Source organism: Suricata suricatta, chromosome 9, assembly GCF_006229205.1.
Source record: "Suricata suricatta isolate VVHF042 chromosome 9, meerkat_22Aug2017_6uvM2_HiC, whole genome shotgun sequence".
Classification (NCBI taxonomy): domain Eukaryota; kingdom Metazoa; phylum Chordata; class Mammalia; order Carnivora; family Herpestidae; genus Suricata; species Suricata suricatta.
Window position 1 is genome coordinate 135,371,485 of NC_043708.1, and position 27,591 is coordinate 135,399,075.

Here is a 27,591-nt window from a genome sequence, read left to right on the forward strand (position 1 = left end):
ATTGGATCTGTCGTTCTATTGCTGAGGCCTCTGAGGCCCAGAGAAGGGAAGTGACTTGCCCAAGGTCATACAGCAAGGCAGCAACAGACAGAAATGCTGACGTTAGACCTAGGGCCCGGGCTTCACGTAGCCCACTCCTGAGGGCAGGAAGGCCCTGAATCTGTGGCACCAGGAACCCCCTTCCCATCCTCTGGCCTTGAAGGGAGGAAATGACCATGGCCCTGCTCTGGGAACTTTGGTCACGAGCTTCCCTGGCAGTGGGTGGCTGCCCCATGAGGCACACTATCAAATCCCAAGCCTTCCAGAAGGAGTGGCCCTCCTTCCTCTCATGCCTGGCCCCCCACCATCCACCCACTGGCTTGGCAGGCTATGCCGAGGGCCTGGTGATGACCTGGGACCAGGCAGCAGGTGCAGCAGTCCTGGTGAGGAAGCAGCAACGGAAAAGGTGGGGAATCTGGGATTCGTGCTGGAGAGGGCTTGGGTCAGGCCTCTCTGGGAGGGTTCCCCCATCTGCCAGGAGAAGGGGCTGCCAGGGCAGCTGGGGGGAGCCGCTCGGCGAATATCGGGTATGGTGGGTCCCTGGCTCTGTCCTCGCCAGGCGCCAGCAGCCTGATGACATCAGGCAGCCCGAGGAGAATCCCGGGGCCACCCACCCCCTTACCCGTTCCATGGCCTCCACAGCGCAGCTGGCTTGGGAAAGAATAGGAGCCTCTCCACAGGGTTGTGGCGAGGATTAATTCCTGCAAAGGCACATGGGAAGCAAGGCGCTCGGGTAACAGAGCCACTGAGCCCAAAATAGATCCATTCCACAAGGTAACAGGAAATACTTCATTGGAGTTTTTGGGTGAGGTGATGGGGACTGGAATCTCACCGTTCACCACAGGGCTGCAACTCCATTTCTCTCTGGGGCACTTCTGATCTTTCCCGGCTCCATTCCCTGCCCCCTTCCCCGCCCCTGGCCACCTTCCCTTCTGTTTGGTCTCAGCTCTCTCACCGGAGAAGGGGCCTGACAGCGGCCCCCAGCTGTGTCCCGGGCAGTGTGTGAATCAGGGGACACGGGGGAACCCCGGGAGGAAGGGCCGGTTCTAGATTCCCACTCAGGCGCCCCGGCCTGAACACATCACCCCAGTGCGTGGGCTTCCTGGCTCTGCGCAGCAACCCCGGGAGGAGGACGGGGCAGGCAGCTGCCACTGAGATTCTGGCCCCAGGGAACCCCATTTTTCGGACGAGAAGTCAAGGGCTCGTGTGGCTGACGGGTGCAGGGCTGGACCACCCCATTCTGCGAGTCCTTTTTGTCTGGGGTTCGGCGCAGACTCCCAACACCCCTCCAGGGCTGACCCTGTGGCTGCCCGGCCACCCCGCCGTGCTGTTCACCCGCCGGGTCTGTGATGGGCCTGCCTCCCGGACAAGGCCGCCACCCACCGCCACCCAGTTTTGCCTGGGACTTTACACTCGGATTTTGCTCTCAACCGTCTTACTGTGGTGAGCGAGCCCTCCTGCCCCTTGGGAGAACGCCTGGCTCTCAAGGAAGGAGAGGCCAGGCTGCCCTGTGCTCATCTCTGCCCCAGGGCCTGGGTCCCTGTGTGTTCCTGGGAGTGGCCATCCTGTCCAGGCTGGGTAGGGGAGGGGGGCCTTGCTGGCAAGGACTTCAGCCTCTCTGAAGCGGGTCGCTTAACCTATCGGGGGTGCTGGGCCCCTTTGACAACCTGATGAAAGTTGTGGCCTCTTGCCCAGAAATCTGCACCGACTCACAAACATAAAACTGACCACTTGGGAGGGACGCCTGGGTGGCTCAGCTAGTTAGATGCCCAAATCTTGGTTTTGGCTCAGGTCATGATCTCAGAGTTCGTGAGCTGGACTCTGAGTGACCGTGCAGAGCCTGTTGGGATCCTCTCTGTCTCCCTCACATACACAAGTGTTCTCTAAATAAATAAATATTTTAAAAACTCTCTTACAATTTAGGAGATTATATACCCTCTGACCTCTCCTTGGGTTTTTCAGGGGTTCCTGGTCTGGATGAAGTCTCCTATGTTACGGGGTGCTGTCTGCCAATCTCCAGGCCCCCCGAATCTGGACGCTCATTGACAGTTGGCTAGTTGGGGGAGGCCCTACCTCAAGGAGACAGCCTGGCTGGAGGAAACAATTTCATGACAGGATTAGGTTGAGAATGGCGGGGCCCACTGAGTGAGAACGAGGCCTGGATTATTCTCCAGTCCACGTTGGCACAAATACACGCTTCAGAGGACACACACCCAGAGCGGGTCTACGCCAGAGCGACAACGGCCCGTGCTCAGCGAAGGCCGGCACCGACTAGTTAAATCCTCCTCACGCTCAATCCCACAAGGCTGTGCTCTTATGAGCTCTCGGAGGCAAAGGAAAGCTAAGTAAATTACTCAAGGTCACACAATAAATTGACCTGACTGGACTTTGACCTCGAGTACTCTGACCCAGCAGCCTTTTGTCAGAGCGGGTGAGATTCACCGCCAGGGGAGCCCCATTCTGCTCCAAGACTCCTCTGTGCCCAGCTCAGCTGGGTCCTGGGCAAAGAGGGCAGGCTTCAAGTCAACACCGAAATGGCGCTTTTCTGGAAAGCCTCTGTAACACACTGGCGCCCCAGCCCCCTTGTCTGAGTCCCCGGCGGACCGTATCAAGACGTGGCCTTTGCTTGGCCGGGAGACAGAACTCCACACTCGGGCAATTTTGGGTGGCAACGTGATTCCACTTGACCCTGCAGGCTGGTAAGGCCTGGGAGATGTCAGCTTACACTCGTCCCGGTAGGAGGGTCTCCTTTGCCCCCAGTACGCCCTGCACAGTGCCTACAGGGAAGGGCCGTCTGCTTTCTTGCTGCCAAACCACTCCTGAGGGGGTCCCTCGGTGCCGGAAGGGGCCGTAGAGCCCTGGCTCTTGTGACACGACACCCCCACCTGCAAAGGGCTCCCACTGAGCAAGGCCGTTCCTCCCCCACCTCCTTAAACCCCCTCCGGACGGCCTGACCTGCCCAGCACGCTCGTCCAACAACGTGGATGGCGCAGCTTAGCCATCTCGGGAAACCAAGGGAGGAAGAGAGAATGGCTTGCCCAAGGCCCAGAGCTCAAATTCCCGGCAGCTGAGGTTTGTATTCGCCCTAAGGGCTGACCCCTGGTGCCCTCTCCTCTACCTGAGGCCAGTGGTCCTCAAAATGTGGGCTGGGGGTGACCAGTGGCATCAGCCTTACCGGGGCGCTTGTACGGAGTGCAGACCCCCCCGCCCCCAGATCTTCAGAATCAGAAACAGATTTCACTGGCCCTCCAGTGATGCGGGAGCCGTTGAGAACCACTGGCCTAGGCCTCTGCCTTCTCAGCTGGAACGGGGAGCCAGGCACAGGTAGGAACGACAGAAACTTTAATTCTAAACCTGTCCATGCATCTTGGTCCTTCCCTGAAGCCTTCCTCATATGTGGGTGATTCCAGATACATAGGGTGCTAGAAACAGATGCTGGTGGTTGTACAAGTCTTAGCACGTGGTAAACGATGCATCGCCAAATCAATACATGGGGAGACCGGCTAGCTCTTTGAGAACATCACACTAATAACCAACACCGTCAGTAAACACACAGAAGGGAATCTAAGTGAATACCAAGGCCAGCTTCCACTTGTCTTGGAAGCTCACCCTTCCCAGAAGGTGAGGAAGACAGGAGAGATGCAGGGGACCCCAGTGGGGCCTGCACCAGACGCCCCCTGTTGACCTTGCAGGCAACAGAGTGACCCCCCCGCCTGGGGGCAGTGGGGACTGTTGGCATCATCCGTGCAGCTGAGCCATGTCTCCGGGATGCCCCTCTCCCTGCCCGTCCTGGTGCCCAGCCAGTGGGATGGCTCCTGTGACCAGGGACCCTGGAAGCTGCCACAGTCTCTCCCCAGAGCAAGAGCCTACTGTGCGTCTGCTGGCATCCAGCTCACCAGCTCCGGGCCCTCCTGACCCTGTGGTCGGATCTGATCCTAGCTCTGCCCTCTTCAGTGCCTTCCCCGGGCACAAGCCCCTGCCTCTCGGTGGTTACCATCTGGGCTGGCGTCTCCACCTCCCTCAGCCTGTCCTGAGCCTGGGCAGGTCCCTGTTGGGTTACGCTCTGTCACACCTCCATGCTCTTTTGCCTAGGGCCTCCTTCTCTTGTTCTAAATTCCTACTCATTCTCCAGGGCTTGAACTTCACATCTTGTGTCCCCTGGGCTGGACTAGGCCTCACCCGGGGACTCCCCCAGCTGTCCCAGCTCTGCTTCTGTTCCCCTCACTGACTGAACCCCGCTGAGGGCCGGGGCCATGCCTGAGTCTGTGTCTCCGCCAGTAAGTGTTTGGAGAGTACTTGACCCCAGGGGTGCCCACCACCACCTCAGGACACAGGGCCCAGGTGTTTCCTTTCTTGTGCAAGTGAGAAACTGAGGCTCAGAGAAGCCATGAAGCTTGCAACGGTCACTCACCTAGCGTGGAAGGAGCAGGGCCGCTCGGCTGGGCGTGGAGGGGCCGGCGGAGACGGAGGGAGCGCAGTCCCTGTTCTCGCGTGCACACGTGCAGGGAGGCTCACGTGGGCGACTTCTCTCTGGCACTAACTGTCAAACCACAGCCGCCGCAGACATTCATGCTTCTGTCTTGAGGTTAGCTGGGCTACAGTCTCCCGAGGGTCACGAGAGGCTCAGGGTCCCTTGCTGGGGAGGCCCCCGGGTGCTGGGTCTGGGCAGGGCTCCGGCCAGAGACCCTGGTTTCTCCTCGCACTTCCTTCCCGGCTGGGATTCAGTCTGACGGAAGCGCTACAGACCCTTCCTAGGTCAGCGGAGGGCTGCTGGGTCAGGGTTTGCCGCTCTCCCCATTACCTTCCACCCCGGGGCTCACGCTCTGGGTTCTGCCCGACGAGAGGGAGTTGTCCCTGTGGGAGCCTGGGACCTGCGTACCTCGCTCTGACCCAGAGCTGGGCCAAAGGCCAGGGCCTGACCTTTGAGGGAGCTCCTGGCAGAGACTGAGGACGTGGGGTCAGGCCAGGCAGATGCTTGCACCTGTGCATGTGCCAGGCTCTGTGTGGGACCCAAAGGGACAGAGGCCCAGTGGGGTGAACTCCAGCATCCTGAGTAGGTCCTAGGCCACCGGAGTCACCAATGGTCACCCACAGTCACCGAACCCTCTGTGGGATGGTGGAACCCCATAGTCAGTCAGGCTGTGAGGACACCAAAGGCCCAGCCTCAGGCCCCCATCCGGGCTCTGGGGACGCCTCCCCTTGCCAGCGTGGTGTGGATTCAAGTTTGGATTTCTGTCTACACCCTTATTCCGTCCTGTCTTCCCCAACAGCCAGGAGCACAGGGGCCTAGCAGCCACCCCGGCCACTGTGGGGTTTGGGAGGAGAAGGCAGATGGGAAGAACAGGAGAACGAGTGCTTTCTGGAAAGCAGGGACTTACTAAAGGCCAAGGGTGCTTGTCTCATGTGCCCCGGTGGTGGCGGCGGTGGCCTGCGCAGCTGCAGATGTGGAGGCCGTGCCTCACAGCGACAGAGGGCTGAGCCCGCGGGCAGAACGGGGTCTGGTCAGTGCTGGGCTCCCCTGAGCACATCCCAACAGCTGGCTTGTCCCGACTGTCTGTGAGGCCACGTGGGGGCTGTGGCAGCTGCACTGAGGGAGAAGTGGCTGCCGGAGCCTTCTGGGGACTCCACCCTTCCTCACAAGGGGCCCACAGGCCACTGTGCCAGGGTGGGAGCCCGAGGCTGGAGGAGACCCGCGGCTGCTGCCTGCCTGGCAGCAGCTCACAGAGACCCGGGTAGGTGGGCCCCAGGGGCTGGGAGCAGCTTCAAGTTGTAGGAGAAGCTGTTTCTTATGAAGAGAAGGGGGCCTGGAGCACGGCCTCTGCTTCCTCTTCTTGCTTCTGGAGAAAAACTGCAGGTCAGCTGTGCTGGCCAATAATTCTGTAGCTCTGTCCCTGGAGGCTCCCCCAGGGCCCTGATGTCTTAGCAGGTGGTGGCAGGTGGCCTGCGGGGCTTTGCATGGAAAAACGGGGTTGGGAGAGGAGGCTGGATTGTGCAGAGAAAGAACAGACCTGGATTCCTTAGTTTATTGTCTAAACTGGAGCACTTTCCAGAATGGAAGTGAGCGGTCTTAATTACACCAGGACAGCAAATACAACGTGGGACTCTTCAGGGCAAACCAAGGTGCATGTTACCCTACTTATCACCACTTCCTAGCTGTGTGGGTTCAGGCAATTATGTAACTTCTCTGAATTCTGGTTTCTGCAAACAAAAGTCTTTAATATCATGTGCTCGCCTCCCAGGACTGTCGGAGGGATTAAAGGAGCAAATTAAGCTCTGTGAAAATTCCTGGATCAGCCCTTGGCAGAGAGTGGGCTTTGCAGGTCTGTTCTCCTGCGAGGAAGTGGGGTCCCTGTCCTTAAAAGCAAGGACCTGTTAGCTTTTAGGGGTTCTCATGTAGGGAGCTCAGCTGGAGTTGGATTCCAGTCCTCTCTGTGTCCTCCAGAGGGCTGACAGCGGCAGGCGGCAAACTGCACTGGCCCGGCCCGGCCCAGCCCTCTGGCCTTCCGTATCTGAGCAGAGGGACTCAGGCGGACTTGTCCCCTATCTTCCTCGCTGTGGCAGCTTCTGTTGTCCTGAGATTGTCCCCGCGTGGAAGCAGCTGCTTCCCCCACCGGGAGGTGTGGGAAGGCTGGAGGCAGAAGAGGAGGAGGAGGCCGCTTGCATTTTCTGTGCCTGTTTCTGGGGCCTGAGGACCTGAAGGAGGCTGCTCCAACCCAGAGTTCTTCAAGGGCTGGGTGTGGGGCACAGCTCTGCAATAGGACGGTGGGCTGGCCACGGGTCTCCAGGCCTCAGGTCCTGCTGGGAGGTGGGGTCAGGACAACTGTCTGCCTCAGCACCCAGCTCCTGTGGCTCCCTGCGTCCATTGCCCTGGGACCCTCCGGAGATCGGGGCGCCCCCTCAGACTCCTCGCCTCCCGTGTCCGGGCAGCAGAGGCCTCAGTAAAGGAACGAATGGGTGAGGTCGGAGCCAGGAAGTGAACCGTTGTCTGTGGTGTCAGCTCTGCTCAGAGGCCGCCCCCCACCCCCAAAGCCAAAGCCGCAGCAGGTGTGACCTCCTGCCAGCTGCCCCTGTGCATCGCCTACACTCCCCGGTGGCCTTATGCGGTGCACACGGTCCCAGTAGCCTCAGCTTCTGGCTCCTTTGTCCTCTGTTTCCTTTCTTCCCCGAGAAGGTTCTGCTGACTACTGGCGTCCGCGCTCGCTGGATGGATGGCTTCTCTGAAAACATCAGCTCCGAGGAGATCTTGAGAACAGGGGCCAGCCCTCGGCAGGCTCCTGTCCAGCCAGTCTCCTCCGAGAAAGGTGAAGCCAAAGCCCCAGGTGACAGCCAAGGAAGCAGGAAGTAGGTGTGCGGCGAGGGTGCCTCTCAGGGTGGGTGCAAAGTCCACCTCGGTGCTGAGCCGGCAGGTGGAGGCCACGTGGTCACCAGCCACCTCCGACCGCAAAACCCTCGTCCCAGACAGGGCCTCCTCACCCCAACCCTCCAGAGGTCAAGGGGAGAAAGTGGACAACAGACAGGCCACAAGGTTACTTACAGCTAAGAAACAAGAGGTCTCCAAAAATGAGGTACTAAAGCTCCAAAGAGGTGCCAGAATTCCACTTTAACACTTCCTGACCAGGGGTGACGTGTGCGTGGCTCAGCCGGTTTAAGCGACAGACTACGGCTCAGGTCACGATCTTGCGTTTTGTGGGTTCGAGCCCCACGCCGGGCTCTGTGCTGGCAGCTCAGAGCCTGGAGCCTGCTTCAGATTCTGTGTGTCCCTCTCTCAAAAACAAATAAACATTAAACAACAACAACAACAACAAAAATTTTCTGACCAAACAGACTATCAATGGAAACTCTTGAAAGTAAGTTCTCTCTACTACTAAACAAACAGCTCCTCTATTCTTACCAAGAGAATGTTTGACCATTCTCAACAGTCCCAAAAAACCACTTTCTGCACCAGGAAGAAAAACCAAAAAACCATTCTCTTTGCTTTTTGGTACAAAATTGTGATTTTATTAAAGCGTGGGGACAGGCAGGAACTATAGGCAGAAAGAGCTGCCAAAAACGACCATTCTCTTGTTGACCCTGGAGGTGGGGATATTCCCCACTGGTGGCAGTGTCATTTATATACATACGCGTCGAAATTTTATTATTTCTTTCCATTCGAGGGGGTGGGCAGAGGGCGAGAATCCCAAGCAGGCTCCACGTCCAGCACAGAGCCCCCCGCGGGGCTCGATCCCAAAACGTGGGATCATGACCTGAGCCGAAATCAAGAGTTGGGCGCTCAACTGCCTGAGCCACCCAGGCGCCCCAGTTTTAATCTGTACTTTTAACTATCTCTGGGGGAGACAGTCCCCAGATTGAGGGCCACTGTATTTCCTCTGGGAAGAGCCTACTCACATCCTTTGTTCATTTTTTTCTACCAACTTTTTTTTTTCCTTAATGATCTATAGCTGCTCCATATTATGGACATTCTTTGTCACATATCTTTTCCTACTTTCTCTGTCATTTGTCTTTCAGTTTTGTTTATGTCGCCTTCTGCAGAGTTTCACAGCTTCACAGTGGCCCATGCCTGTCTCTCCCTGCGGCCCGGTGTTCCACGTCGTGCTCAGAATTTCTCTTCCTGAGATGATTCAGCTGCTGCTTCAGACGTTCTGAGAAACAACGGCCACAAGGCTTGCAGTAGCAGCAAATCATGCTTATTCAAAAGAAAACGTTTATTTTAAAAATAAGAACTGTCACCCCAAGCATTTATTTAAATATTAATAGTTATGGGTAAAAATTACAAACGGCACAACAAAACCAGCAGCTTTATGCTCACAGATGGTGAGGCGCTGACAAATGAGAAAGAAGATCTATGTACACGGAGATGTGGTTGTTATGAAAATGCATATGAAGGCTTAAGAAATGGTCTATTTATAGGCTTGGGTGGAGCCATAATCCCCAATTTTCTACCGGTGCCTGATGCTGCCTGTGGACCAGGCAGGGGCGAACGGGGCCCGAAGACGGCGGAGGGTTTACTTTTAGCGGACAGCCTTCTGCAGGTAGTGGACCCCCTAAAACGTGACAAAGGAAAGAAAACAAAAATGTTAAATAAAACCAAAACTGAACAGTCTTCTTGCTCTTAACCCGCGTGGACCTATATAATCAGTCCGTGATTTTCCTTGGTCTTCCGTGTCTCTGGGCATCTGCTGCCTGTAAGGCCCTCGTAAGGAAGTTTCTGTTACAGATCAAGGAATAAAGGACTACTGCCCTTCAGTTTTGCCCTGAATTTGTCTTCTTAAAATGTTTCTTACTTCTGTGACTTGAGACAGACCTCCTGTGCCTCCCCCCTCCCCCCCTTCACTGCTGATAGTCAAACCCTCCCTCTGGACGCCACGGCCCAGATCCACGTGCCTTAATCTATTCCGACCAAATGAAGGACACGAGAATACTCGGGCTTAAGGTCCCAAATGCCCGGACCACAGACGCTCTGGAATGACTGCCCAGTTCGGAGAAAGGCAGCGGTGCGGGCGAGCGCCTCCTCGCAGGGCTGTGAGCGGAGCACAGAGGGGTCTCCTCCCGGCGGAACCTGACCCGCGGGGGGAGGCTGTGGATGTGGCCCCCTCCACCCCCGGAGGCACTTGGGTCTGGGCTCGTGTCAGGCCCACGTCACCGGCGGCTGGCTCCCTTGCCCACTGTCACCTCCTGCTTGCTGCCTTTTGAACCTGGCAAGGGGCCCTGCCCCGGCCGGTTACAGAGTCCTTCCTGCACTGCGCTTCCCACATGGACCCCAAGACATCAGCTTTTCTTCTTCTCCCCACAAAGGAGACCGGAGAAGAGTCACAGAGCCAGCATTTTCCTAGGACAACAGCAGAAGCCTCACCCTGTGTGGGCATTTCCAGTGGTTCGTACCCAGGCTGAGTCCATGCCCAGAAGTAATTCCACAGCATGCCCAAGTGGCCTCCCATCTCTGAATCTGGGGGCCTCAGGGCCACCTGCCTGTGGTGAGGACATTCTGGTAGGGCTGGGTGCAGAGTGGTTTTTCCACATTTTTAAACTCTGGCCGGAGGGCAGTCTTACTGCAGACCTGGCAAAGCGCTGCTCCTTAAGTTTCCCTACGCTGATTTCCTGCTGAGAAATTAAGCCCTGAGCGAAAACCTGCTGTTTATGCTGATTTACAGATGAATCTGCCAACATTGGTCTCCATTTCACCCGGGCCATCCGTTTTACTCCCACTCAGAGGGCCCGGGACACAAGTGGCTCATTGTGTGTTGGGGGGAGACGTGAAGTCTGAGGGCAGGGTGGGGGCTAAGGTCTCTGGCAAAGAGCCGCTTGTGGTCTGTCGTTGCGCAGACTCCCAGCCAGGTGAGCGGCCCGGACACTGGGAAACCATCCCAGGGCTTAGCGCAAACGAGGAGAAGGAAGCACACGCTCGAAGAGCCTGCTACAAGGGGTAAAAATCAAAGTTACAAAACTCCGTGGTTTGGGCCAGTAGGGATCTGAAAAGAATCCCGCTGTAAACATGTGGGCTAATGAACAACCAGCATCAAAACCGATACTGGCTTTTGGGTAAGTGTGAGCTTCACGGCTTCTTCGCTTAGTTCTAACCCACAGGGCGAGTGCTCCACTCTTAGAAGTCGGGGAGGACTGTTAGAGGGAGCCAAGGGCAACAGACGCTGAAATACGGCATGCTCTGTCCGAACACGTGAGAATGAGCAGAGCAGGACCATGTGTGCGGGATCTCCACGGGCGACGTGCCGAAACCCAGGGGCTGTGGGCAGGCGTGGCCAGCCAGAGGCCAGTGCCGCCTGGGACACGAGGCCCGGCTGGTGAAAGCCTCGCAAGGGCCTCCCCGGGCCGGGCCTCCCCTCCCTCGTCATCAAGCCCAGGGGGCCAGGCCAGACGCCTTTTAAATTCTCCTGGTACTCCATGATCTCCTGAGGAAATGAGTATTTCCCCAAATGGAGGAGTAAATGAGAAAAATAAGAAAATGTCCCCACTGAAGAACATCTGCTGGTCACTTGCGCACTAAAAGCCACAAAATTAAAGTAACATTTACTAACACCTTTAATTTCTGTGCCTCGGCAGAAGGATTAGCACATACAAGATCCTTGTTTACGGACTTAACGGGAAAACGACAATTTGGTAACATTTGCCTTCCTTCCTCCTCCCCCACTGCAGTTTTGTTTTTTATTACCCAGAAGGAAAGGAGGTAGAAAAACTGCAAAAGGAAAACACAACAGCTTGTAAAAGCTTGCTGAGGACCCGTGCCCTGTTTTCTGTAAGCTGTTTCTGTTAGAAACGTAGGTACCTGGGGGCCGCATTCTCCAGACTGATGGGAAGGTCATGGCCCTGCCAGGACCAGTGCAATTATCAAGAAATAAGGACTCTGCACTTGGGACCATCACCCAGGGACTGACTCCCTGCTGGTGTGCAGAGAGCACCCCAAGGCCTCCGAATCCCAGCCCAGGGGCCAGGCAAGTGTGGGGGAGGGCCGATGCGGTCCCTGCAGCCCCGAGGAGACCTTTGGTGCTGTGGCCTCTTCTCTGCTACCCTGCAAAGGTGGGAGATGGGCTCCCCAATGTACTAACGGACCAGGAGCACACAGGATCCCAGGCCTCTGCCCCGCAGATTCCGTAGCAATAAAAGCAGCGTAGCAGGTACCAACAGTCATAAAAGTAATGAGGAAAAAAATCCTCTTTGTTTACTCAGCCAGTATATGATTTATAATATTTTAGGTGGAAACGTTCCTTAAGAAGAGCAATGATAAAAAATTTTTTTTCTCCCTTAGGGTAATGTCAAAACTGGAGATGTTCTTGCAGACTAGAAAACGGAAGTGGTAATCAACTGAGGAGCAGAGATTTAAAAAATGTGACACAAATGTTTCTGTTTTGGATCAAACCTTAGTCGTCACCCCATTAACTGGAGAGGTGACGTCTAGCGACAGTCTGTTTTAATAAACGCTTCAAAGCGCACCAGGGCAGCCGTGCTTCGGGCCGCCCCGCAGACCGCGACGCACGACCTACCCTTTTGTCTTGGAGCCACTGAAACCGGTCTTCCTCCGCTTAGACCTCTGGGAGGCCGGCATCCTTTTCCTCTTTCTTTCGTTTCTGGCTTTATTCGCAAAGTAGTGAGAAGATACGGGCATTTCGTCATCAGACTCCGGAGGGCCGTTTCTCCTGCTGCTTCTGCTGCTGCCCGGGCTCACCCGGGGGGCACTGTCGTCAGCTACAAACGGACAAGGCAGACATTCAGACGCGGTGCCACACTGGCCCAGGCGCGCTGACGGTCCCTGTGGACAGACATGACCCAGGTACCACGTGGCAGACACCCAGAGGTTTGCCTGGTGCCCTCCTGCCACGCGGGTTTGACAGTTCCGCAAGGACCAGACATTTCTCTTTTATGTCACAAGGCCCCAAAGTCCTCGATGGAAATTTACTTTTAAAGCAAAAAAGATCACAATTCATTTAAAAAGTCTGAGAGACTTTTTTTTTTTTAAATAAACTCGATGCCCAGTGAACTCACTACCCTGAGATCAACGGTCACGTGCTCTACTGCCTGAGCCGGCTGGGAGCTCCAGAAATTTGTGGTACTCCTGAACTTGACTAGAGATGTGAGGTCTAGCTCATATTCTGTAATGTATGGCCTGCGGCCCTGTTAATCCTGTTATGCTGTTTGAAAAGTAGGGAACGCTACATAAGATACTTTCATTTACCATTTTATAAATGCTGAAAGAAACATTAACCAACGATGTTCTGCACCTCATCTTTGAATGGTTACTTAGTAAACGAGTGTCAGGAAACCCTAGACCCTAGTTACGGTCAGAAACCACTTCTTTACGTTATCGTTGTAAACATTCTGTGTACCATGCAGGAAACAGGTCTGCACGAAATCACTGGTTTGCAGGAAGGCTGGCAATTTTCACAAGCGCTGGCATCCTAAGGCACCTGAAAAGCATAAAACCTCCCTGTGGCTCAATAGGGATCCCCGCTACATTTTCCTTCCTTCCTTCCCTCCTTCTCTCCTTCCTTCCTTCCCTCCTTCCTTCCTTCCTTCCTTCCCTTTTCTTTCAATTTTAACTAGGCTCCGTGCCCAAAGTGAAGCTTGAATTCATGACCCTGAGATTAAGAGTCATAGGCTCTATCGGCTGAGCCCGCCAGGTGCCCCCCAGTTCCGTTTTCTGAGGGAAGGTATTTCCTGGCCACTCTGGCCACCCTCCGGCCACCCTCCGGCCAGGCAGGAAGGGCCCTGGTCCCCTGGGCCTCCTCATCCGTCCAACACTGGTTCGCACAAGGAGGCCGCGCGGCTCTGGCAAAGCTGTCGTCCCGTCATCCAGGCTGTGGGACTTGGACACAAAAAGGCTGTGAAACAGGCGTTGTTCTGAGGATTGAATGATACAAAACAGGCGAAGCTCTTGGCACAGCGTCTGTCCCTCAGTACGTGGGAGCGATCGTCACCACACTGTGGGCTGTCTCCACGGAGCAGCCCGTCTCATGTGGCCAAGAATCCCCTTCCAGACAAGTTACTACACTAAACAAATGTTAAGTTCCTACCAATATTCAAAGCAAGGCTCTTAATGGAATAATTACCGTGCACAAGAATTTTTTTTTGAAAAATCCCACTTTTCAGCATTCTGTTAATGGATGAAAAACAAACGAGGAGAGACAACTTGAAACACAGGCTCACTCACTCTTCATCCTGCTACCCTTTCCCATTGGCCTTGAGAAGAGCCCCTGCCATGTGTTACAGAAACAGGAAAAACACTGATCTTGGGCTTGTCTCTTGTGGCTCACTGCACGGCTGTACGAGGAGGGCACAGGAACCCGCAGCTCCCAGAACAAAACCTTCCTGGTGCCAACCCCCTTCCAGCGCACCCTGGCTGGAGCTCAGGGAGGAGGCTCAGGGTGAGAGGGGTGTGGGGACAGGTAGAATCCTCGGACGTGCGCTAGCAGGGCGTGCACCTGAGCAGAGTCTCTCCAGCAGCGAAGGGATTATCTAGCATTCCAATTACACTTTCATTTTCCCCAAACATTTAAACTCCTGAATTTTATCTTTCGACATGCCTGTCAGATAACGCGTTCCTTCCGCAGATAAGGACGGGAGCACAGCAAGGTGACCGTGTTCTGCCAGGGACGGCGAAACGTGATGGTGCCAGATTCGGGTTTCCTCGGGCACTTGCCTTTAACACACCGGGAACTCCTAGGCCCAAGGGTCCTCCTCTGGGTCCTGTTACCAGGCCCAGGGACTGGCGCTCCCCGGGGAGCCCACACACCAGTGGCCTCTCAGAGGGGCCTGGCACAGCACAAACCCCAGGGGCTGCTCTGGGCACTTGAACAGCAGTGTGACGAGAGTGTAGGAAGCACTAACAGTACCCAGAAACCCAGAAAACTCTAATTCAGTGACATGCGTGGTTTAACGTTAAAGTAGGCTTTTGGAAAACACGTATTTAGCTGTATACTGTACCTGGCAACGTCCACTCCGAGTATTTCTGCAATATTGGAATCATTTCTGCACCATATTTTTCCAGTTTGTCTTCAGTAACACCATCAATTTGAAGCAAAACCTCAGGATCGGAAGATAATGATTCTGTGCATGGGCATAAAATAGGAATTTAAAAGACCACCCATGGACAAGCCACTGAATTCATGCTCATCCACCCATGCAGCACATGTTTGTCTAGTGCCAGCTGACCACAGGGCCTCGGGCACCCGGGCCAAGTTTCTGAAGGGCAGTTAGTGCCAACAGAGGCGGCAGACAGGTCCCGAGGACAGGAGCCCACCGTGGATCTGGGCAGCGGGTGGGGGACAGCACAGGCCCCGGGGGAGCAGGAGGCGGGCACCTGGGCAGTGCATCTCAGGGCTGAAGACGCGTCGCTGGCGTCCACTGTTCTCACAACAAGGAGCTGACTGGCCGCAACATTGGTGCTCCCTGTTTCGGAGAGCACCCGCTTTTCTATTTCCCACTCTGACTCCTCCCCTACACTCCAGACATGCGTGTCCAACCCGAGGCCAGAAGTGAAGTCGTACTCCGCCCCCAACCCACACCCACTCTTCCCAGTCCGTCTGCAGCGGGGGCGAAGCAAGGAATCGGACTGGAACAAGTGGGCCATTAAGAGTCCTCTGCGGACAGATGGCACATTGGCCTTGTAGCTGGACACGCCTGTCATTTTAAAGATGGCTCTGGCTGCTGCATGGAGAATGAACTGTGGGGGAAGGCACGGAACCTGGGAGCCTGGCAGGAGCCACTGTGGGGGCTGCAGCGTGGTGGTGCGCTCGGACAGAAGAAGATGGGGTGTGGGGTGCGCCGCAGGGGCTGGGTCTGCGGGATTTCTGGACGCACAGGCTATGGGAGGGAGGAGGAGATCATTCCTACTGTTCAACTTAAGCAAAGAAAAAGAAAGGGTAGCTCTCAAATCTGTGATTTTCACATCATTCCGATGTCGAGATAAGGGACAGACCTGTGGGGCAGACCAGCAGGTTCACGGAGGGCTAGTTAACAGAAGATGAAGTTGGACAGGCAAGCAGAAATGCAGACCCTTGACAGAATCTGTATCTTTTCTGGAAAGCTGCTGGAGTGTTGGCCGACTTTGTGGAAGATTAAAATGTGCAGCATGTTCACCGCTGGAGTTAAAGAGGCCAGGTAAGGAATCGACACTAAGAGCCTACAAATAAAATGCTGTTTTCCATCAACTCTGAGACACACACTTTTCCATGCTCTGGCATGCCTGAGGTCAAGGTGCAGCTTTCAAGTGCTGATGGCCAGATGGCTGCTGCTGCCTGTGCGCGTGAGGCCTGGTCACGCTGTCTGGGCTGTCGGCACGCGCACAGTCTACACACCGTACAAGATGTCTACCAGAGAGCACTGGGTAAGCGACCACGGATGCAGAGGCACTCAGGGTTCACGGGGGACAGATTTGCCACTAATAAAACAAGTATCTGGGGGCACTTGGGTGGCTCAGTTGGTTGGGTGTCCAACTTTGGCTCAGGTATGATCTCACGGTTCATGAGTCCGAGCCTACTTCGGATTCTGGATCTCCCTCTCTTTCTGTTCCTCCCCATCTTGTACTCTGTGTCTCAAAAAATAACATAAAAAGAAGTAAATAAAACAAGGACCTGTCTCCGAGGAAATGGCCACGGTTCTGTACCTGTTTGCAAGCACCAGCCACGTGCTTCCCACACCCTACAAGAGGGCGCCCAGATTAGATGGAGCACGTTCGTGCTCCTGAGATGGGCCTCCGCCCGCCGACGCGCTCTGGCATCCTCGGGGAAATGCCACCATCAAGCCAGCGTGGGTGACACAGGTTTTGACTAAAATACTGGGGAAAAGAGTGGACCACGCTAAAAAAGGACGTCACTAACATCCTCAAAGACACGAGGGCAAAAAAAAAAAAAAAAAAAGACATGGACGACTGAGTCGAAAACGGATTCTGAAGAGTCAGGCTTTGTATATGAACTGTTACAAGTGCCTAAATCAACTTGCTTTGGTTCTACGCATTTTTTTTTTTTTTACTGATTTTTTTATTTTTGAGAGACAGAGAGAGACAGTGTGAGTGGGGGAGGGTCAGAGAGAGAGGAAGACACAGAATCTGAGCAGGCTCCGGGCTCTGAACTAGCTGTCAGCACAGAGCCTGACATGGGGCTCGAACCCACAAACCATGAGATCATGACCTGAGCCGAAGTCGGACGCCCAACCGACTGAGCCACCCAGGAGCCCCTACGCATTTTTCATATATGCAGAGGATTGTATAATGATAAACATCTATTCGTAAATAAGTCAAAAACAATTCTTTCAATAAAAGCACCATGTCACCACTTATATAGCACATTTTTTCTTCCTTAATAGTCTATAAAATAGTAGTGTCTTAACATAAGACAGTGGCTCAGAGTTAATGAAATGCTGTCATGACCTACAGTGCCAGGAACAGGAACGGAAATGAGAGAAGGTGTTGGTCATGGGATTTTATGAAGGAAGCGTGCCGAAGGTAACATACTCATCAGTCAGCTATGTGGATGCCTAGTTTTACAGGGGCCATGCTATTCGGATCGGAAGCTCTGGAAATAACTCAGGTCAGCATGTTTTTCTTAACTAGAGACAAGCAGTGTGATAGGGCCGGGTTCAAAGAAGCATAAAACATAATGTCTTTTCATATAAAACTTAGTTTCTCATGGCAAAGACGTTTGTATATAATGTGGCCAAACATCCTAAAGCGGGCAGATAATGGACACGCAATTGACAAGTGGCAGTGGTGTCAGAGATTGCAATTAGCCACATCCTCACATCTGGCATTAGAGGACAAAGTATAAAATAAAATTATACTGGGTGTCTGAATAATAAAATACTGTATGGACGTTAAAAACCGTATCTCTGAGCTTTCAATTTAGAGATTAAATAATGAAAGAAACGGAACTATATCAACACACTTAAAATGTTCCTTAGCAGGACTAACTCCTGGCTTGTTAGTTCGCGCCGCCCAACGGCAGACTCACGCACACCCACCTGCCAGCTTCTTGAGAGTGACGGTGTTGAAGATATTAAAGTAATGGACGCCAAACACCTTCCCCAGAGACTTGCAGACTTCTGTCAGTTCTCCAAGACATTTCCTAACCACCTCCTCCCTCTGAGACATCTTTGCCACCAACGCTTTCTGTTTTTTCACACTGGTGGAGTTTTCCGTTTCCATGAAGTCCACCTTTGTAAGAGAGAAAGAGATCATGGGAGCGGGGACACGCGCACTTGTATCCAAATATAGGCTTCATTTAATCCTTAATTACTGTTATTTGGGATTTCGGTGAGGCCAAGTGGACAGAGTGAGCCCTTGGGGACAGGGGCTGAGCACTCCTTCTCTGTCCGTCTCCGGTGCCTCGCGCAGAACAGCTTCCGGGTAGGTGTTTACCTAATGAAAACACGATGATTCGGAGATCGGGCATCCCATCGAATCCACTTTGACAGGTTCTACATTACTTGGGTTCAATTTTAAGATCTCTTTCCAAATTAAGAGGAAGAGAATACGTTTGTATCGGATGGCATGTATCAATTAAGTATCCATCGGCTTTGGAAAAGATCTTTTAATCTGCGGTCATATATTTCTGCCCACTTGTTGTAAGATAATAAAATAAAATAAATATTTAAAAATACCATACCTTTAAATGGCCACTTAGTACATCTTGGGCTTTGCTTCCTGGCATCATATAGGCAATTGGTTGGTCATTGGCATTGATATATAAGTCTTCATCCAAAATCTTGTCAAGTATCAACTTTTTGAAAAGTCTCTCGGCATTGTGTCGTGAATAAGCAGATCCCTTTCCAAATATCCCCGACTGAACTTTCGCGCTCTTACTTCCTGGTAAGAAAGGCCAAGAAGCAGGATTAGTAAGTGCAGGAGCTTCAGAAGCCTCGCGTAGGGGCGGCTGAAACAGTCATTTATGCGGCAGGTCTGCATAAACAAGGTAGATAATCTGTTCCACAGGAAAACCCATGGGACCAAGAGACACCCGTTTCCATAAAACGAGGATATCTGAGACCTCTAAAATTTCGATGGTTATACGTACTTTTCCTCATCTTTTTATAATCTGCATCGACCAAAACCAGCAGCAAAATAAAGCTTATCATTTCAGGATGTGGCATTTACAGCTTCTAACATTACATTAGAGCAAAGAAACCAGAAAGAGTGTATATAAACTTTAAGCACTTCATATCACTGTGCTACATCAGGATAACTGTGCATTACCAATCTAGTTACAAAAAAATGTGGATGATCATTTTTATTTTCATTAAAAATTTTTTTTATGTCTTTATTTTATTTTGAGAGAGAGCGCGACCGAGAGAGCGCGCACAAGTGGAGGAGGAGCAGAGAGAGAGGGAGACACTGAATCTGAAGCAGCCTCCAGGCTCCGAGCTGTCAGCACAGAGCCCGATGTGGGGCTCGAACCCACAGACTGTGAGATCATGACCTGCGCCAAAGTCCAACACTCAACCGACTAAGCCGCCCAGGTGCCCCTAATTTTTATAAATACTATCTCTGGTCCTGTCCTGAAAGCGCACCTGGCTTGCAATCCCAGGATTTAAGTCTGTAAGTTTTTGACCCTCCCAGAGGAAGCCTTTCCAAACGTAAAACGAAAGCACGTCAGTGCACAAGACTCCCCCCCAACCCTGCTGCCCACTGAGAGCCCCACACAGGGCGGGGTCCTGGGTTTCGTATCCGATCTGCTGTAATTATTAATGTCTTCATGGTAAACACAACTTTATTACAGCAATCTACTTAAGAAGCCTTGTGACACTGATTATAATCAGAATTAACAGTTCCTTTGTAAAGCTTGAGTTCTATTTTAATAATTACATTATTGTAAATGTCAGATGGCTTCTGGTCATATACGCTCAGTGATTCAAGGTTTTCTTTCTTCAGGTGACTTGTATCCCTGCAATGGCACACTACAGGATGAGACCACCACTATGGTATTGGTGGGCTGGGCAATGTGGACCAGCCCTAGTGCTGGGGGCAGCCAAGACGCTGGAAAAACAAATAAGCTTTAGAAAGAGGGGTAGGGAAGAGAAGCACCTGGCTGGCTCAGTTGGAAAAGCATGTGACTCTCGATCTCAGGGTTGTAAGCTTGAGCCTCACACTGGGTGTAGAGATTATTTAAAAAATAAAGAAAGAAAGAAAAAAAAAGTAAAGTGAAACAATTTTCTTTTTCTATGTTTATTTTGAGAGAGAGAGAGAGAGAGAGAGAGAGGGAGAGAGAGAGAGGGAGAGAGAGAGAGAGACACAGACTCTGAACCAGGCTCCAGGCTCTGAGCTGTCAGCACAGAGCCCGATGTGGGGTTCGAACTCACAGACCATGAGATCGTGACCTGAGCCCAAGTCGGACACGTAACCAACAAAGCCACCCAGGTGCCCCAACACAATTTTCTTAATAACATGTAAGAGCTAATGGGAAACTGAACATGTCAGAAAAATGTTTGATTTAGTAATCTTTCTAGGAATTTACATGAAAGGTGCAAGCAGAGATACAGTTGAAGCTGTATTTAAAACAGGATTTATTGCATCCCTAAGTACAACAGAAAAGATGTCCTTAAATAAGACTAATTAAATATATTTTATCAATATGATAAAATATAAATTACTAACAACTACTTTAGAATAAAAAATTAAGAAATGCTTATATATCTTATTATATAAAAATGATATAAATTATATCTACAACATGATAAATATGTGGTTGTACACAAACACACATTAAAATATTAGCAGTTTGGGGGCACCTGGAGGACTCAGTCGGTGAAGCATCCGACTTTGGCTCAGGTCATGACCTTGTGGGTTTGTCAGCTGGAGCCCCGCGTCAGACAGCTCAGAGCCTGAGCCTGCTTTGGATTCTGTGTCTCCTTTCTGTCCCGCCCTGGCATGCATTCTATTTCTTTCTCTCTCTCAAAAATAAATAAACATTAAAATGTGGCTCAGTTAGTTAAGTGTCCAACTTCGGCTCAGGTTCTGATCTCATGATTTGTGGGTTCAAGCCCCATGTCGGGCTCTGTGCTGACAGCTAGCTCAAAGCCTGGAGCTCGTCTTTGGATTCTGTATCTCCCTCTCTCTGACCCTCCCCTGTTCACACACACACACACACACACACACACACACACACACACACACTCTCTCTCTCTCTCTCTCTCTCTCTCTCTCTCAAAAATAAATAAAACATTTAAAGAAAACCCAAAATCTTTATTTAAAAAAAATTACATTTTTTATCTGCAACTCCTTGTTCTTCCTGACCCCCCCAAAAGAGGCCCAAACTAGAAGGCAAGAATCCAGAAAGGGAAGATCAGCACCAAAAGCAGCTTTTGTCCTGAGGAACGAGCAGATTCAGGAGGAACAAACGAGGAACTCAGAAAACGACCTTCCCGATCTAGGCCAGGAACGTCTGTCTGTCTGTCTTTTCCTTCTCTCTCTCCCTTTCTTTTCTTCCCTTCCTTTCTCCATCCCTCTCTCTCTCTCTGTCCTGGCACGTGTGCACACTCATGAGGGAGAGAGGGGCAGAGGGAGAGGAGGACCGAGAGCCCCGAGCAGGCTCCCTGCCGTCAGCAGCACAGAACCCGCACCGGGGCTCGATCCCACAAACCGCAAGACTGTGACCTGAGCTGAGACGGAGTTGGACACAACACTCACGGAGCCACCCAGGTGCGCCTAGGCTACTGACGCTTTAAAAAAATAATCACACCTATTAGTTGCTTTATCTGTTTTGAATTAAAGTAAGGCATGTATGTGGGAAAAATAAAATATAGTACAGAAAGGTTTAGAATGAAAAGCAGCATTCTTCTGTCCTCCCCACCCCCATCCTCTTCTCTTCTGGAAGGCAACCCTGTTTTGTGTTGTTTTTTCCCTTTTCCTTATTTTATTTTATTTTTTTAGTAATCTCTACCCCCAATGTGGGGCTTGAACTCAAAACCCCAAGATGGAGCTCTTAGGACTGAGCCAGCCAGATGCCCCAAGGCATCATTTTTTTAAAATGTTAATTTATTTTGGGGGGTGGGGAGGGCAGAGAGAGGGAGATACAGAACCCAAAGCAGGACCCAGGCTCTGAGCTGTCAGCACAGAGCCGGGCATGGAGCAAACGCCCCAACCGCAGACCCGAGCTGGCGGCTCACAGCTCACCGAGGAGCGGGGAGCGGAGCAGGCAGGCGCCCCGAGTCACGTCTTAAGCAGCTTTTGTTCTTAGCCCTTCAGGTGGCTTCCTCCTCCTCCGCAGCCCTCACTCTCGTCGCACTAGCGGGAGCCTAACCCCCTGACCGTCCGTCGTCCGCTGACCCCCACGGCCCCCGCGACTGACGAAAGGGTGAAGCTTTATCTCATTCATACCATCCCTCCACTTTGCCCCAAGTCTGGCTGGTTATACATTAATAGTGATCACTGATTAGTACTCACATATTCATAGAATAAGTTTATTATATAATTATACATTAATAGTGATTACTGATTACTCATATTCATAGAATGTTTATTATATTTATGTATTTGCTATATGAGTATACATTAATAGAACATATTGATTATTTTCTACCTTTAGACAGGACTTCTGGCTACTCTCTCTACCTTCTGCCTTGGAGGATATTAGTCTTCCGAGTACTCCCTTTTATTCACTGTACTTATATTTTTATATCATCAAGATTAACACACCCGGTCCTGTTCTCCACACACATTTACGTCTCTGCATTGCCTCTGACCGAGCTCGTCAGCAAAGTTTCCGCCCCCACATAGAAAGTCCAGACTCCTGGGGAACCCTCTGGGGCATGTTTACTGCATCCAGACCAAGGATCATTTTTGGGGTACATTTTAACAATGACTCAAAATCGTGACAACTTCCTTGTTTTATATTTGACCTTGGCTTTTCCCATAATCTTTCCCATGGAATTTCTAAGTGCCTTTCTCCTTCTGTTGAGAATTAGCACGTGTTCTCCACTGTCATCAAAAAATTTCATTTCTGATTCCTTCTCTACACTGCTTGGGAGCTAGTTTTCTGGCCTTTCTGTTACATCTGCACAGACTACTCACTGGACCTGCTGCGCAGCCGTGGACGGGGGCTTTCTGCCCCCTGCACCGTGGGCCAGCTTCTCTGTCGATGCATCGGGATGTGCACTCACTGCTCGGCCTCCCAGCCTCCAGGGCTGCTGGTATTGATCTGAGGCCAGCTTGGCTTTGGTTTCTTCCCCTCCAGTTTTTAGGATTATCTCTGAAAGGGTCCAGAATGTGCCACCGTGGCATAAAAATTGTTTTGAGCAGAAGGCATTTGAGTTCCTGAAATCTCTTATCAGTGAAAAGCAGAGACCTCCCTGCACAACTCCAATGTCATAAATTCTCTCTCTGGGACTAACCAGAGAAGACTGATTTTTATCACTGGAGATTGAAAGCCTCCAATACTGCTCCAAAACAAGGTCACAAAACTATCTTATCTCCCTCTCATCTATGCTAATGGGCCCATCCATTTTTCAAAACAACAACAACAATAAAACCAACATTTGTTTTCCTGTAAGTGTCCTTTCCTCCCCCTCCCCTATTAAGATGGTATATATGCTCTAATTTTTAAAAAATGGTTATTTATTTTTGAGAGAGCGAGCGAGCGAGCAAGCAAACAGGGGAGGGGCAGAGAAGGGGGGACAAAGGATCCGAAGTGGGATCCACACGGACTGACAGCAGTGAGCCCGATGTGGGGCTTGAACTCAGGAACCCTGAGATGGTGACCTGAGCCAAAGTCAGACGCTCAACTGACTGAGCCACCCAGGCGCCCCAAAGCCCAATTTTAATTGGCCCTTTGAGCCACATTTTGATTTAATCTGTCTTTTGTCAGTTTAATCCACAGGCCCCCAAACACTAAATCTAACAGGGTGAAGTCTTTTCTTCCCCAACATCACTTTACACTTGGTATGCTTTTTATCCTTTTTTAAAAAATAAGATTTATTTTTAGAGAGTGAGTGAGCTGGGGAGAGAGGGGAAGAGGGAGGGAGGGAAGGAGAGGGAGAGGGAGAAAAGGAATCCCAAGCAGACTCTGCGCTCAGCACAGAGCCCAATGCCGGACTCCATCCCATGCCCCTACCATCCTGATCTGAGCTGAAATCAAGAGTCAGACGCTCCCCTGGTCAGGCCCCCAGGCACCCCATAGTCTTGGTATTGCTAGATCTCATCTTATAAAGCATCGCCTTTGGCATTTGGTGGACATTTTACACTGAAAGCTTTTTTCTTTTTTATTCAATTTGATTTGATGATTCCTTCTATTTTTCTATTTCAAAAATGTTGTCAGATTTCACATCTCCTAAGAATTGATCTGTAGTTTTTCTCTCATATTTTCCATATATCTTTTTGCTCAGATCTTAGAAGATTTTTGTGACTTTACCTTCCAACATTTTCACTAAATTTACCATGTCAATCATTTATAATTTTTAGCAGCTCTTTCTCATTCTTTGTTTCTTTTCCATTAACATTCTATTATTACTTAAGTCTTTGTGAAGAAACTAAATTACGAGTTTGCCTTCCCTTCTCCCTAAAGCTACTACGTATTTCGTAAAGTGTCTCTATCTTCAGGGTCTGACACTAACTTGGCTTCTCTCTTGACTGTCCAGTTGTAGTTAACTCCAGGGATTGGGGATAAGGTTAAACTTCTGAAGTGGGTTTCCCCCGTTATTTTATATCTATTTCCTCCGAAATTCCTCCCGTGAACAGGGATATGCAGCTCACAGGTTTGCTTTCGGGTAAGTGGGTGGGCTGGGCGGTCCCCATGTGCCGCTTGGGGGCTCTGGCCCCTAACTCGGCTGCCTTTCTATTCCTCGGGCTCTTTATTTTTGTTTTAGAATCAATTCCAGGCTGGCATCTGATGGAGCTCTTTCGAGGGCCGACTTTAGCTGCCCCCTCCTGTCTGTGGCCCCCTGCTTACACCCCTGCCCCCTGGACCCGCAGACTCAGTCTGAGGCCTTCTGATAATGGAGCTCTGCCCTCCTCCTCCAAGACTCTCTCCTGCATTAATTTCGCATGTATTTCATGCCACTCGTCAACACGCTTCCATTCGGTCCCTAAAAGATATGTAACATCGTGAATCTGATGATGGTCCCTCTCTGGTTATCTATGAATCAAATCCCCATTTTATTTCCTCACTATTATTTTAATATGGCCTCAAACAAACAAATAAAAGAAGACAGATACTCTTGTCCAGGCTGCCATCCAGAAATGGAAGTCACCCAACAGGTAATTCTCCAAGCAAGTTTTTTCCACTGATTCATTTGAAATTGTATGTGCCTTAATATTTTCTTTGATATCTCTTCTTATTATTCTTATTTTGATTGGTGTATTGTTGACACACAATATTCTATCAGTTTTGGAGGCACAACATAGTGACTTGACAATCACACACATTGGGCTATGCCCGCCATGGTCCATGCGGCCGCCTGACTTCACGCAATGTTTTCACACCAACGTTGACCACGTTTCCTGTGGTCTTCTAACTGTAGGTTTGCACCTCTTAATCCCTGCACCCATTGTGCCCTATTCCTTGCTTCTCTCACTGTGAAAATCTCACCTTAGTGACATGTAAATTCTATACAAATAATTGTTATAATTCATTAAAGTGGATTTTCTTTTGTTATTTAAAAAGTTTTATTCTGAAGTCCGTAAGTTCCACAAGACAGACAAAAGAGATTTTTTCTATGTACTTGTGATGATTTCTGTAGATGTTCAGTCTCAACTGCTATAACTCAAACTATAAAACAGAACTTACCCAAGAAAATGTCGACCAGCATATTCATAGTAAATCTCCCAGAAGGACCTGCATGGGGGTGACTTCGTATTCCTTGTGATGAACTATGTTCTTGAACAAATCTTACAATATCTTTTACATCATCAGTCACATCTCTTGTCTTATAATCCTATGAATAAACAGAGATTACTTTTGGTGTAATTAAGATGATAACCAGGTTAAACGTCCAACTTCGGCTCAGGTCATGATCTCACGGTCCGGGAGTTCAAGCCCCACATTGGGCTCTGTGCTGACAGATCGGAGCCTGGAGCCTGCTTCAGATTCCGTGTCTCACTTTCTCTCTCTCTCTGCCCCTCCCCCACTTGCACTCTGCGCCTCTCTCTCTCTCTCTCAAAAATTAATAAACTTAAAAAACTTTTCTAACCCTTCATACCTTCATACCTTCTAGAACTTCTGGCACTTACTTGGATGGTGACTTCTGATCACTTCTGGGGCTTTGGTGGCTCAGTCAACCCTTTTAATGGTCTCGTCAGCTTGCTGTCTCCTTCTCCTCGCTGGTCTCCAAACGCTGCCCTGCTTTTTCAAGCCCCCGTTACCACAGGGCCTGTCTGCTTTCATGTAACCCGGCTCTGTAAACTCACGGTTCCAACCGCCCGCCGTGCACAATAGCGGCATCATGCTCTGGCCTCTGTCTACGCAGCCCCCTCATCTTCTAACCCGAGCTCACCTGCCGCCGTCCAGAACCTCACGACAGGCAGGTTTCTGGTCTTATTCTCACCACCGGCAGTGCTCCTGAGGCTCTGTCGGGACCGTCATGAAACAGGGCCCCGGCCCCCCTGCCAACATTCCTGCCTTGATTCGTGGTGCCTGGCAGATGGATGGTCCCCCGACACCGTGGCCTCTGGGATCTTGATCTCTGCCCCAGTGACCCTGTCCTCTGTGGAGGCCAGCTGCTCACGTCCACCACCATGGCCTCACTAATAACGGCATTCTATGACCTCACGCCATCTAGTACATTCTGACTCTAGCAATCCACCGGCCGGCTCATCCACTGATTCCCATCAGATGATCTCTTGACTCAGCTTGAATTCCACAGCGGTCATTAGAATACCTTCCACGTACCCTCGACTCCCTGGCCCTGAGGCAACCTCACCACATTCACTGCCTGACAACACACTAGATCCAACTCTTCCCTGCTGCGTGCCTGCTCCTCAGCAGCTGAACTTGGCTGGAGAAACGCACGTGACCACGCTGAATGTCCGCGCTTCCAACAAGGGGCCACAGCCCTCGAGGGGCCCCTGGTAGCAGCCAAGCCATCATCACGCCCAGTCTATCACTCCTCCTCCGCTCCCCTGGGGCAGGAGTCACCAAACGGTGTCCCATAAACTGGATGTCTGTTTCTGTAAATCGAATTTTACCAGAACACGGCCATGGAAAATCGATGTGTTTATTGTTTACGTCTGCTTTTGGGCTACATGAGCAGAGCTGGGTACCTGTGACCGAGGCCGTGGTGCCGAGGCGCACAGAGCCTGACGCATTTACTCCGGCCCTTTAAGGGAGTTTGCTGACCGCTGTCCTGGACACCACGGCACATTCTCCTCGCTCCCCCCCCAGGCCCCTCTTAGCCGTCCCTGCCCACCATGCCTGCCACCTCCCTGAGAAGATCGGAGTAGCCAGAAGACAACGGCTGCGGCTTCCTTCACGACATCGGTCCACAGCATCAGCCCCGCACGGCCTTCTCTCTCCCGTTACTCCCGACAAACTCTCTAGGTTCCTGCCTAAAGCCAACCTCTAGACTTGCACACGGGACAGGCCCCCACCGCCATTGATTCACGGACACTGCCCCCGTGGTTCCCTCCCCTCCTTACACGTCCATGTTTCATCCCGGAAGGTGTGTTCCCATCGATGCCCGCGAGGGCCACTCCCCCTGCCCGTCCTGGAAGCACAGCTGGGAAGACTCGTCTATATTCACCGTCTCTACTGAAACTGGCCCAGCAAATGCGAGCCACCCCGATTCCCGCGGCACTCAGTCCTGCGGCGTCTTCCGGTCCCTTCCCTGCTTGGATGAGCGGCAGGGTTTGAGCGGCGTGCACACCCTCCTTCCTGAAACACTTTTTGGGCGTATTTTTGGTTTTGCTTCTGCTTCTCTTCTCCTTAACCTCTTACTGCCCCAGGGCTCAGAGGTTTGGTTTTCTTCTCCTCAGTCCGCCTGCCAGCGTGGCTTCGAATACCACCTGTCTGCCCAAATCCGTATGTACCACAAGTCTCTTCACGGAATTCCTCAATCTAACGGACACACCTACCTCAATACACCACAAACCGAACTGATCTGTTCTGCTAAATGTCCTCCCCCAAA

General features: G+C 51.5%; 1 protein-coding gene and 1 long non-coding RNA gene across 5 annotated transcripts in view; one reads left to right on the forward strand and one right to left on the reverse strand.

Moving 5' to 3' along the window:
- Positions 1-5,702: 5,702 nt before the first annotated feature.
- Positions 5,703-7,768, forward strand: LOC115300942. The gene is made up of 3 exons (XR_003912928.1): positions 5,703-5,771; positions 7,211-7,380; positions 7,498-7,768. It is a non-coding gene; the product is annotated as an uncharacterized LOC115300942 (long non-coding RNA).
- A 659-nt stretch (positions 7,769-8,427) lies between these two features.
- The window catches only part of BLM (BLM RecQ like helicase), a 68,891-nt gene continuing 49,727 nt past the window's right edge, over positions 8,428-27,591 (reverse strand). For all 4 annotated transcript variants that reach the window (XM_029950551.1, XM_029950549.1, XM_029950550.1 and 1 more), the window contains 6 exons: positions 25,257-25,404; positions 18,147-18,346; positions 17,503-17,695; positions 14,470-14,592; positions 12,033-12,234; positions 8,428-9,080 (listed from right to left, as the gene is read on the reverse strand). In XM_029950551.1, the coding sequence (XP_029806411.1) occupies positions 8,903-9,080; positions 12,033-12,234; positions 14,470-14,592; positions 17,503-17,695; positions 18,147-18,346; positions 25,257-25,404 (1,044 nt within the window). In that variant the 3' untranslated portion in view covers positions 8,428-8,902. The remainder of the gene's footprint in view (positions 9,081-12,032; positions 12,235-14,469; positions 14,593-17,502; positions 17,696-18,146; positions 18,347-25,256; positions 25,405-27,591) is intronic.